The sequence below is a fragment of the Dasypus novemcinctus genome, chromosome 11 (assembly GCF_030445035.2).
Source record: "Dasypus novemcinctus isolate mDasNov1 chromosome 11, mDasNov1.1.hap2, whole genome shotgun sequence".
NCBI classification, from domain to species: domain Eukaryota; kingdom Metazoa; phylum Chordata; class Mammalia; order Cingulata; family Dasypodidae; genus Dasypus; species Dasypus novemcinctus.
Genome location: NC_080683.1, coordinates 6,698,585 through 6,710,795, shown reverse-complemented (window position 1 = coordinate 6,710,795; position 12,211 = coordinate 6,698,585). Strand labels below are relative to the sequence as shown.

Sequence of the window (12,211 nt, the reverse complement as noted above, 5' to 3'; positions counted from 1 at the left end):
AGAGGCAGAGTGGGCATCACTATCCCATAACCCTCAGGATTGGGGAATGAACGATGGACTAGAGTGGACTTACTGTTATTCTACTACAGAGTTATTGTGATTCCAGCAATGGAAGAACTTTTATCATTGATGTGGATGCAGTGGCCACTGAGAGGAGGGAGACGGAAAAATGAATGTGATATGGGGGCATTTTCAAGACATTGGAATTGTCCAGAATAACGTTCCAATGACAGATTCAGGCCATTATATATCTTGTAATAATTGTATGGGAAATAGCGTAAACTATAATGTCAACTATAATCCACACTCAGTGGTAATGCTCCAATATGTGCTCATCAATTGTAACAAATGTACCACAGTATTGAAGGAAGTTTTTTTTTTTTTTAAAGATTTATTTATTTAATTTCCCCCCCTCCCCTGGTTGTCTGTTCTTGGTGTCTATTTGCTGCGTCTTGTTTCTTTGTCCGCTTCTGTTGTCGTCAGCGGGACGGGCACGGGAAGTGTGGGCGGCACCATTCCTGGGCAGGCTGCACTTTCTTTTCACGCTGGGCGGCTTTCCTCACGGGCGCACTCCTTGCGCGTGGGGCTCCCGCACGCGGGGGTCACCCTTGCGTGGCACGGCACTCCTTGCGCGCATCAGCACTGCGCATGGCCAGCTCCACACGGGTCAAGGAGGCCCGGGGTTTGAACCGCGGACCTACCATGTGGTAGACGGACGCCCTAACCACTGGGCCAAAGTCCGTTTCCCTGAAGGAAGTTGTTAATATGGGAAAGTGTGTGTGTGGGGGTAGGGAGTGGGGCATATGGGAATTTCCTATTTTTTTATGTAACGTTTATGTAATCTAAGTATTTTTTTAAAAAATATTTTTTAAATTTTTTTTAAACTTAAAATTGGAACAATTTCTGTTTGGGGTGATAGAAAAGTTTTGGTAATGGATGATGGTGATAGTAGCACACCACTGTGAATGTAATTAACACAAATGAATTATATATTTGAATGTGTTTTAAAAGGGAAATTTCAAGTTGTATATATGTTACTAGAATAAAGTTTTTAAAAAAACAAACATAAGACTGCAACAGAAACATTGAACCCTGATAAAAACTATGGACCAGAGTTAATACTACAATTATAATAATATTCTTTCATCAATTGTGACAAAGTTACCACAAGTGCAGAGTGTTAATAAGAGGGTAAAATGTGTGTGGGGGGGTTATACAGGAACTATATTTTCTGTGTGATTTCTCTGTATACCTACAACTTCTCTAATTAAAAAAAAAATTACAGAAAGAAAATTGTTAAAAATTTTAAAGCAGATATAGCTCAAGCAATTAGGCTCCCATCTACCATATAGGAGGTCCAGGGTTCAATGCCCAGGGCCTCCTGGTGAAGGCAATTTGGCCATGTGGTGAGTTAGCCCATGCGGGTGCTGGCCTACATGGAGAGCTGGCCTACGCGGAGTGCTGGTCTGCACAGAGTACTACCCCATGCTGGAGTGCTGCCCTATGCAGAGAAATACTGCCCCGCACAAGAGTGCTGGCCCATGTGGACAGTTGGCACAGCAAGATGATGCAACAAAAAGAGACACAAGAGAAGAAATAATAAGGGATGCAGCAGACAGGGAGCTGAGGTGGTGCAAGAGAATGATCGCCTCTCTCCCACTCCAGAAGGTCCCAGGATCAGCTCCTGGAGCTGCCTAATGAGAATACAAGCAGACACAGAAGAACACATAGCAAACAGACAAAGACAGCAGACAATGGGGGGAGAGGGGAGAAATAAATAAATAAGATCTTTAAAAATTTTTTTTAAGCTATTAATATTTAACTTAAGTTCACAATTGTATTTCCTGAGTATTAACTTTTTTTTAGCATGGATTTATTTTTATTTTTTTAAAAGATTTATTTTTATTTATTTCTCTCCCCTTCCCCCCCACCCCAGTTGTCTGTTCTCTGTTTCCATTCGCTGTGTGTTCTTCTGTGTCCGCTTCTATTCTTGTCAGCGGCACCAGGAATCTGTGTCTATCCTTGTTGCACCATCTTGCTGTGTCAGCTCTCCGTGTATGTAGCCACCACTTCTGGGTAGGCTGAACTTTCTTTCGCGCTGGGCGGCTCTCCTTATGGAGTGCACTCCTTGCGCATGGGGTTCCCCTAAGCGGGGGCACACCCCTGCAAGGCACAGCACTGCTTGTGCACATCAGCACTGCGCATGGGCCCAGCTCCACATGGGTGAAGGAGGCCTGCGGTTTGAACTATGGACCTCCCATGTGGTAGACGGATGCCCTATCCATTGGGCCAAGACCGCTTCCCTTATTAGTTTTTAATTGTTTATATTTTCAATTATTACACGTACAAAATAAAGTTTTAAAAAATATATATTATTTAAACCAATATGTCCAGAATATTATTTCAACATGTAATCAATACGGGAACAATTACTAAGGTACTTTACACTCTTTTTCATACTTTAACTTCAAAATTGGTATGCAATTTATACTTTTTTTTTAAAAGATTTGTTTATTTTATTTTATTTCTTTCCCCTTTCCCCACCCACCCCAGTGGTCTGTTCTCTGTGTCTATTTGCTGCGTGTTCTTCTTTGTCCACTTCTGTTGTTGTCAGCAGCACGGGAATCTGTGTCTTTTTGAATCTGTGTTTCTTTTTATTGCATCACCTTGTTGTGTCAGCTCTCCATGTGTGCCGTGCCATTCCGGGGCAGGCTGCACTTTCTTTCGTGTTGGGCGGCTCTCCTTACGGGGCGTACTCCTTGCGCGTGGGGCTCCCCTACACGGGGGGCGCCCCTGCGTGGCAGGGCACTCCTTGCGCGCATCAGCTCTGCGCATGGGCCAGCTCCACACGGGTCAAGGAGGCCCGGGGTTTGAACTTCGGACCTCCCATGTTGTAGACGGACGCCCTATCCAGTGGGCCAGGCCCACTTCCCCATGATGTACTCTTAATAAAGATTTATGAAGGGATTAACAAAACAGAACCAACCAAAGCCTTCACGTAACACTTGGAAAAAACAACCAAATAATTGTTATAGCAAAGAATTTCCAAAATGAGTGGCACACCATTGAGCAAGTTATTTCCAATGGTGGCAAAAGCTATCACTGCTCCTTTCTGTCCCCTTGGAATGGTGGAAATGAAGGGAGGGTGCAGTCATTACAAGGTCAAGGAATATCCAAGCAAGAAAGGCAGCACCACCTTGTGCCTCAGCAAGAAAAGAATAGTAGGTCCTCCAAGGAAACTTAGTCTAGGTCTCAGTAAGAGGCAAACACAACCGTCAGAGCAGAGAGGTAGCAGGAAAAAAAAATCTACCATACGGGACCATCTAAGACTCAAACAGCTGAAACCAACACCTGGTAGCCTAGGGGAATTTAGAGGGAGTACTGAAGGAACAAGCAGCAAAGTACTAATAATATTTAATATTTGCCTATAATTAAGGTCCCCCAAATTCAATATATTATCTCATTGAGCCTAACAACAACTTATAAGATAAATGAGTGAGATACAATTAACAATTTCACAAAAGAGAGAACTCAAAGAGGTTAATTGAGTGGGGTTAAGAGATTTTTCCAAGGCTCATAAAGGAAAGAAATTAATCAATCAGCATTTACATTTAAAATAAATGTATAGGTGTATGTAATACTGTAGCAGTCTGATATTACTCATGAATTCCAAAAAGGAAATATTGGATTATGTTTGTAAACTGATCTTTTCCTCTGGGTATATTAGATTATATGTGCCAGTAGGGCATTGCGTCCCCACCCCTTAGTGGGTAGGAACTCACAGATAAAAGGCACAACAAAGGACAGAGTGGAGGGGTTTTGATGTTGGGGTTTTGATGTTGGGGTTTTGATGTTGGAGTTTGATGCTGAAGCCTTAAGCTGGAGCCCCGGGAAGTAAGCTCACAGAGGAAAGAGAAGCCAGCCCCAGGAAGAGAGGAACCCTGAGCCCAGGAAGAAGCAAGACCCTGGAAGGGAGGAACCCTGAAACCAGAGAGAAGCAAGACTCTGGAAGAGAGGAACCCAGGAAGCCTGAACCCTCACAAACGTTGGCAGCCATCTTGCTCCAACACATGAAAATAGACTTTGGTGAGGGAAGTAACTTGTGCTTATGGCCTGGTAACTGTAAGCTTCTACCCCAAACAAATACCCTTTATAAAAGCCAACAGATTTCTGGAATTTTGCATCAGCACCCCTTTGGTGACCAATACAAATACCAATGACCTAATGAATATAAAAGCCTGACAAGAAGATAGGATAACCTCTCTGTTTAGGAAAAGCACATTTGTACACCATCATTTTTTAAGTTGATTCAGAAATCCAAAACCTGTGTTGTTTCCTAGAGTTGAATTTACTTTCCTAAAACCTTCCCAACCTCTGGATAGCATAAGCATTGCCCAAGGTTCTTTTGGGAGAAAGAAATGGTATACACTAATTGGGTTCTATCCCCTGAAGATTCTGATTTTGTGAGGTTTGGGGTGAGCCTGCACCTGTATCTTATTAAGTATGGCAGGTGGTTCTGCTGCATCCTAAACAGAAACAGAGGGTTGAGGTCCGAGGAATGCTGTGATTACTGGAAGCAGAAGTACTCCACAGAGGGTCTGAACAAGAGCTTTCAACCCCAAGCTCTGCCCAGAGGCAAGCGAGTGACATGGACTGCCCAGCCGTACTCGGGCCTCTGGGTTACCTGGCTCCCGCAGCTGGCTGTCATCACAGATGTGCAGGTCCAGGCGAGAGATGAGCAAATGGTAGGAGGACTCTTTCACATCGAATTTCTCAAAGTACTTGCTTAAGCGGCTGCTGCTACTGTTGCTGTTTGCCTGACTGCCGCTGAATGCTTGGGCCCAGGACTGCTGGGCACTGGCAGCAGGCGGAGTGATCTGTAGGTGACGGAGAGAAAAGCAGGAGGTCCAGACCCTGAAAGGCTCCTTCACAGACTTTAAGTTTTAGTCCAGCCTGAAGGAAACAACAGTGAGCAAGATGCTCTTCCCTCCCATAACTGTTCACCTTGGAGCTCACTTTGGTCTGTCCCACCTCATAATGCAAACTCCAAAAAGGCCAATTATAATTAGTCTAGTAACTGTCAGAATACTGAGCTGAGGTTTAAACTGCCCTCCAAGCTCTCATCCAGCAGGAGTCAGCTGACTGAGGCTGAAACACCTCCTCTGCAAAGTCTTTGGGAGTCTCCAGGGGAAATGCTTCTCCTTTGTGCTCTCATGGCAGAGTATGCACCTCTGTTACAGTACTAATCACATCATACTGTCCTAATTGTTTACAGTCCATTTTGCAAGTGAGTGAGCATCCCAAGGACAGGAACAAGAGGCATTTTCCTCCCTAGTGGAGGAATGTATACAATGTATACCAAACACACTGGAGGCACTCAATGAACAGAATAAATGAATAAATCAGAAGCACAGGCAAAGCCTGTGCATACCCAGAAGCAAATGTCACCCCAATTAAGCCAAATGAACTCTAGAATCTGCCTACACTGGCGCTAACGAGGTCTGGCCTACCATCTCTGCAGCCACACCAGGCGTGTCTGTTTTGCCTCTAACCTGTACAGGTTCAGGAGCCAGGCTCTTTCTTTGCTGGGCTGCCTTCTCCATGGCCTCGCTCAGCGACTCTGCATACTTCATCATAGCCTTGAGCTGCGAGTCGGTTAACACCCAGAGCAGGTCATCCAACAGGAACATCAGCTTGGAGGCGATGACATTGCAATCTTTGGTCTGAGGGGGCCACAGAGAACATCACCTTGTACCACTTCAATCCCTCAGTCACTGTCACCCAATCAATTTCAGAGCTGACTTTTCAATCACCTCCGGTACATAAAAGGAAGGCATCAGGTACTTTGGAGAACAAATTTCTTGCAAAACTATTAAAGTTTTCTCTGACTAGCAAGAAGCAACAGTCAATGTCTCTGTAGATGGGGGGGATTGTGGTTTCTAAAATAAAGGCGGCAAGGAGGTGGAAATGTTCTCCCACTGCTGGATATTGTACAGCCCTGAATTACAGGCCCCCCTTTCAACTGTCACACCAGGGGCTAACAACATGCTAAAAAGGAGGGAACACCAGCTCCCACGCTGCCTGAGAGAATGAGAACACAGAAGCTGCCGTGAAGATGAAGTGCACACTCACTCTTCTCTTGAGCGCTATCTGGATCCTGCCTTGATTGGTAATGAGCCGCAGCGGAGTGGTGACTGCGTCCTGATCACCATTGTCTGTGGCATCCGCCTCGATTCGAAGAGTTTGCCACGTTATTTCCTTAAATGTTAAAACCTGGAAGAAAGGAGAGAAAAATATATTTCTTAATGCTATGGATACAGTATTAATAAGCAAGCAAGAGGGCCGAGGCAAAAAGATGGGCAAGGCAAAGACTGCCACCGTTCTCAGTTGGGATCCTGACAGAGGAAGGCCATGGATCAGAGATCCATACTAGAGGAGGTGATAACACTGGATGGAAGGGATTCTGGGGTTCCCAGGAATGGGGTTGCCCTTGAGGAAGTCCCCAAAGCAGGAAGGAGCGCCTCCAAGAATCGCTCCTCCTTTGAATCCCCCTTCTCGTCCCTCACAACGCTAGGCTGTCACCTCTCCTCGGCGGGGGTCGGTGATGCGGGTGAGGTGGAGATCGCTCTGCTGCCAGCTGGGGTTGACACTGTAGCCCTGGAGCTGCCACAGTTCAAAAGAGGCGTGGAAGGCCTTGGAGTGGATCTTGATGGTGATGGAGTTAACGATGATGAACATGCCCTCCACCACCTTCTCGGCAAAGCCGTACTCACTGTAACAAATGAGGCAGGCCAAGGGTCAGGACCACGCGAGACTGTGCAGTCTCTAGCCTGGAAGGCTCCTCACAGGAGCCAAGTCCAGCTCACTCCAGGCTTAGCCTGTCTTTGGGTGCTGGAATTCTTTGTAGTTTTTTTCCTTATATCTCTCCTCACATTTCAACGTTTTTGTATTTTTCAAATCTCTGTTTTTATAATGATGATTCAGAACACTCTTTAGTGAGATTTTTTGAAAATAAAGGAACAAAAGAGAAAGAGTTAACCTGGAAACAATTTTCCTCCTGTTACAAAGTATAAATGGAAAAATATTTTTACAGCCCATACACTACTAGAATTAAAATGTGTGTAAACCACTATCCATGTGGTGCAGCAGTGCTCTAAAATGTATTCACCAATGCAATGAATGTGCCACGACGATGAAAGAGGTTGTTGATGTGGGAGGAGTGGGGTGAGGGGGTTGGGGGATATATGGGGACCTCATATTTTTTTAATTTACATTTTAAAAAAAAAGGAAATAAATAAAAATAAAAAATAAATATACAAAAAAAGTAAAATAAAATAAAATGTGGACATTGCCTTCTGAGGTGAGGTCTCACTATAGAAAGAAAACAACAGGTTTCTATAAAATCTTCAAAGACAGAGCATAATATGCAAAGTCTTGGAAAGAGGAAACCACAGTCAGATGACCAAGAAGTTTAATGCTGTGAAATCTAAGCAAGAACAGTCCCACCTCTTCTTTGCCAAGTACCTCCGAGAGAACATAGCTCTACTTCCACAATGAGAAGGCAGAAGAGGCAAAGGGAGAGGAACAAAGTGCATCCTAAAGTCCTATATTCCTGAGCATATAGGTAAAATCACTTCTCATCACAAGAGAGAAAAAGAAGGTCTGGAAATGATAAACTGAAAAATATATATACGTAACCTATATCACAAAAGGATAACATCCCTAACATACAAAGAGCTTCAAAAATCCTAGAAGAAAAAGAACAGCCCAAGTGAAAAAAATATACACAGCATGCCAAAAAATAAATGCAAGTAGGTCTTAGACAAAATTATGCTCAACCTCATCCATACTAAAAAGTACAAATCAAAACTAGACTGAGAAATCAAAAACTACACTGAGATAGTATTTTATGTAATCTAAGTATATTTTAAAAATAGAAAAAAACCCACAACTACTACAGAACCATACTACAGTGTTATTTCAGTCAAAAATAGTGTTTCTCTTAAAAAAAAAAATCTACACTGAGAGTCACCTAATTTATGATAAAGATGAGAGACCTATGTGTATGTGTGTGGGGGCTGGGTAGCTATTTTCAACAAATGGTGCATAATTGGGGGATATTCATAATGAGAAAAATATTGACCCCTACTTCACACCAAACAAAAAAATAAGTTTCCAGATGAATTGTTGATCTAAATGTGAAAGGTCAAACAATAAAGCTCTTAGAAGAAAAGAAGGGAGAAAATCTTCAGAACTTAGAATAGGTAAAGATTCCTTAAACAAAACACAAAATGTCCTAAATTATAAAAAGAAAAAATGATAAACTGGACTATATGACAAATTAATAATTTCTGGTCAACAACAACAAAAAACACCATTTATAGTGAAAGGGGACCCATAGAGTAGGAGAAGATATTTACAACACACATACCTGACATTAAAGGACTTTCTAAATAAAAAACTTATAGTAATCTATAAGAAAAAGGCAGATAACCCAATGGATAAACAGGAAAAAGCTTATACACAGACTGTGACCCAGCAACTCTATTGTTAGATATATATAAAACAGAAATATACATATATATATTCATCAAGGCACATTTACAGTAATATTCATGTGCACCACTATTTTCTTATATATGTATTTTATTTACATACAGAAAAATTCATTTCTTGTGGAGTACAGTTCTATGGGTATTGACAAAGCATAGTCAAGTATAGACCTCCACAGTTATGATACAGAACAGTTCCACATTGTAGCGCTATACTAAATATCCAGAAACTAGAAAAAATTTAAAAGCACCTAAATCAGATCAAATCGGATCAAGGCTTTAAACTACCAGATTGAAAGAAAAACATTTTTAATGACACCTGAGGATACTATCAGTTCAAAATATGATATGGAAAATCTTTTAGAATAAATGAGGCAGATTCTATAAAGAATAAATGGTATATTAAAACAAAAGGTAGAGTGAGTTTAGAATTAAAGGCTTATAACCCAGAAGATGGTGCAGTGAGAAGCTTTATGATTCAGTCTACCCACAAAACTTTGAACTATAGGCAAGAATTGGGAGCAGCAACTTTCTCAAAACTCAATGCCCAATCAAGAAAAAGGCTACTTAAATCTGTAGGATCTCCTGGTACCCTGGCTGGTGTTTGCCCCATCCCGTATCAGCACGACATGGACCCAGGCTGTGCTCCCATTGAGGGATCCTGGTCCAGGGCCCAGAAGAATCAGAGTGACTCTTACACACACAGTGGAAGCACGTATGTCAGGTACAGTGTGACTGGAGGCAGCCTGAGGGAAAGGACCAGAATGCTGGTCACAGGCTTGCCATCCCAGAACTTGCCCTGTATGTAAAAGCAGCCCACAGATCTCTTTTACAGAATGTTGCAGGAGAGCAGTCAAGTTGAGGCAGCTAGGGGCAAGGGATTGTTGGCTGTAGAACATACAGTGCAATGCCCAGGACCATGAGGAAACTGTTTCCTAGGGAAGAAGGGACATTTGTATCCATGTAAATAGGGAAATTCCTAGGGCCATGCTTGTATGCTCAAGACAAGATGCATTTGCAGAAAGGATCAGGAAGGCCCTCAAAGCCTTGGCCTGCAGTTATTCACTCAACCTACTGTACAGGTAAGCACTGGAAGAGAGCAGTCCCACAGGTCAACCTGCAAAGATTGGAAAAGATGTCTCCTTCCTTTTTTCTTATTATTCGCTCCTGGCATTCAAGGACAGCTCTAGTCATAATACCAGCTGCATAAAAGCTTAAGGAACAGAAACCTTAGAGTCTAAACTCCAGCAATAACCCTTTAAAATATCAAAACATACAGGTTTCAAAAAAGACTACAAAACATACAAAAAAAACCAGAAGTGATATTCCAAGCAAAGGAAAAGATTAATGCATCAGAAACCATCAATGAGGAGGACCAACCTGGGGCACTCTAGACAAAGACTTTAAAACAACAGTCCCAAAACTGCTCAAAGACCTAAAGGAAAACATGGGCAAACAACTAAAGGAAATCAGGAAAATCATAAATGAACACAAAGAGATTATCTAAAAGAGAGATGGACATTATGAAAAGAAATCAAACAGAGCTGAGGATCACAGCAACAGAAAGGAAAAATTCCTTAGAGGGGCTCAATAGCAAATTAGGGCTGAGAGAAGAAAGAATCAGTGAACTGGAAGATAAGACAACTGAAAAGAATGAAAAAAGTAAACAGAGCCTGAGGAACCCAGGGGACAACATCAAGCACACGAATGGAAGTACTGTACGAGCTCCTGATGGAAAAGAAAGGACAGAGAGAATATTTAAAGAAATAATGGCTAACAACTTCCCCAATTTAATGAAAGATATGAATATACACATCCAACATGCTCAAGGGATTCCAAACATGATAAACCCAATGAGACTCATACCAAGACATATTATAATCAAATCGTCAAATACTAAAGATAAAGAGAGAATTACAAAAGCCAGAAAAAAGAAGCAATGTGTCAAATTCAAGGGAGCCTCAATAAGATAAAGTGCCAATTTCTTCTCAGAAACCCTGGAAGCAAGCAGGCAATGGGAAGACATATTTAAAGTGCTGAAATCATAAAACTGCCAAATAGGACTTCTATATCTGACAAAACTGTCTTTCAAAATGAGGGAGTTCTCATTCCCAGATGAACAAAAGCTAAAGAACTTTGTCACCATTGGATTGGCTTTATAAGAGATGCTAGGGAAGCGGCTGTGGCTCAATCAGTTAGGTCCCGTCTACCATATAGGAGGCCCTGGGTTCACATCCCAGGGCCTCCTTGTAAAGGCAAACTGGCCCATGCGCCACAGAGAGCTGACGGCCTGTGTGCTGCGGAGAGGTGATGGCCCATGTGCTGTGGCAAGATGACGCAACAAAGGAAGACAAGCAGACACAGCAAAAATGAGCAGCGAATGGACACAGAGAACAGACAGCAAAAAAAAAAAAAAAAAAAAAGGCACGGGGGTGATTAAATAAATAAATAAATCTTTTTTTTTTTAAAGAGAGTTCTGCAGTTTGAAAGGAAAAAACAATAAATAGATCAAAGCCACATGAAGAAATAAAGATCCAGTGAAGGCAATGACATTGGTAAACATAAGTCAGTACTGTTTTACTTTTTGGTATGTAAGTCCACTTTTTACTTCCTGCAGGATCTAAAAAGCAAACACACAAAATGTAATGATAAATTAGTAGATTTGCACTCATAATATATAAACCTGTATTTTGTGGCAAGAATTACATAAAGATGGGGGATGGAGAAATATAGGAACATAGTGTGTGTATACTAGAAGTGAAGTTGGTATTAAAACAAACAAGATTGTTATAGCTATAGGATGTTAAATTTAAGCCCCATGGTAACTACAAAGAAAATATCAGAGAATGCAAGCTCTTATAGACAGAAATCAGAGTACATGCTGCCAGAGGCAGTGGATGGGGGAAATGGACAGTTAAAGCATAAAGGGTACAGGGTTTCTGTTTGGGGTTTGGGGAAAGTTTTAGTGATGGAAGGTGGTGAGGGTATTGCAACATTATGAATATGATTAATCCCACTGAATGATATGCTTGAGAGTAGTTGAGATTAGAAAATTTATGTTGTATATATGTTTCTACAAAGGAAAAAAGAAAGAGCAATTAAAGAGACAATAACAAATGCAATACATGATCTTGGATGGGATCTAACAAGGAAGGAAAAAAGTCTCAAAAGGATTTATTGGAATATAGACTATAAACTTTATATCAGCATTAAATTTCTTAGGAATTGTACACGGCAGCATGAAGTATACAACTAGATTCAAGTGTTCAGAAAATGGATTGATGAACAGGCAGATACACAGATTGATAGATGACTTGATAGAATAATGTAGCAAATGTGCCAAAAACGTTAAAACTGGTAGATCTAGGTATTGGGGGAGATGGTGTATGTTGAAGTCCTCTGTACAAGGTTTGTATTATTTTTGTAACTGTATTTCAAAATAAAAAGTTTTAAAAAGGCATATTATCCAAATGCAATATATGGACCACTATTGATCGTACTATAAGTGTAAAAAAATTTAGAGAAATTTTGGAGAAATTGAAAATGAAAAAAGTATTAGATGATATTAAGGAATCGTTGTTAATTCTATTGAGTGTGATAAGTTTTGTGGGTTTCTTTTTTCTTAAAGATATATTACACAGTAGTATTTACAGGGAGAC

The 12,211-nt window shown here is 41.4% G+C and overlaps 1 protein-coding gene across 2 annotated transcripts in view; it reads right to left on the bottom strand.

Moving 5' to 3' along the window:
• The window catches only part of BLTP3A (bridge-like lipid transfer protein family member 3A), an 82,943-nt gene that overhangs the window by 22,902 nt on the left and 47,830 nt on the right, over positions 1 to 12,211 (bottom strand). For both annotated transcript variants that reach the window (XM_004462005.4, XM_058306597.1), the window contains exons 5-8: positions 6,583 to 6,772; positions 6,133 to 6,273; positions 5,553 to 5,723; positions 4,685 to 4,877 (exon numbers count right to left, since the gene is read on the bottom strand). In XM_004462005.4, coding sequence (XP_004462062.3) covers positions 4,685 to 4,877; positions 5,553 to 5,723; positions 6,133 to 6,273; positions 6,583 to 6,772 — 695 coding nt within the window. The remainder of the gene's footprint in view (positions 1 to 4,684; positions 4,878 to 5,552; positions 5,724 to 6,132; positions 6,274 to 6,582; positions 6,773 to 12,211) is intronic.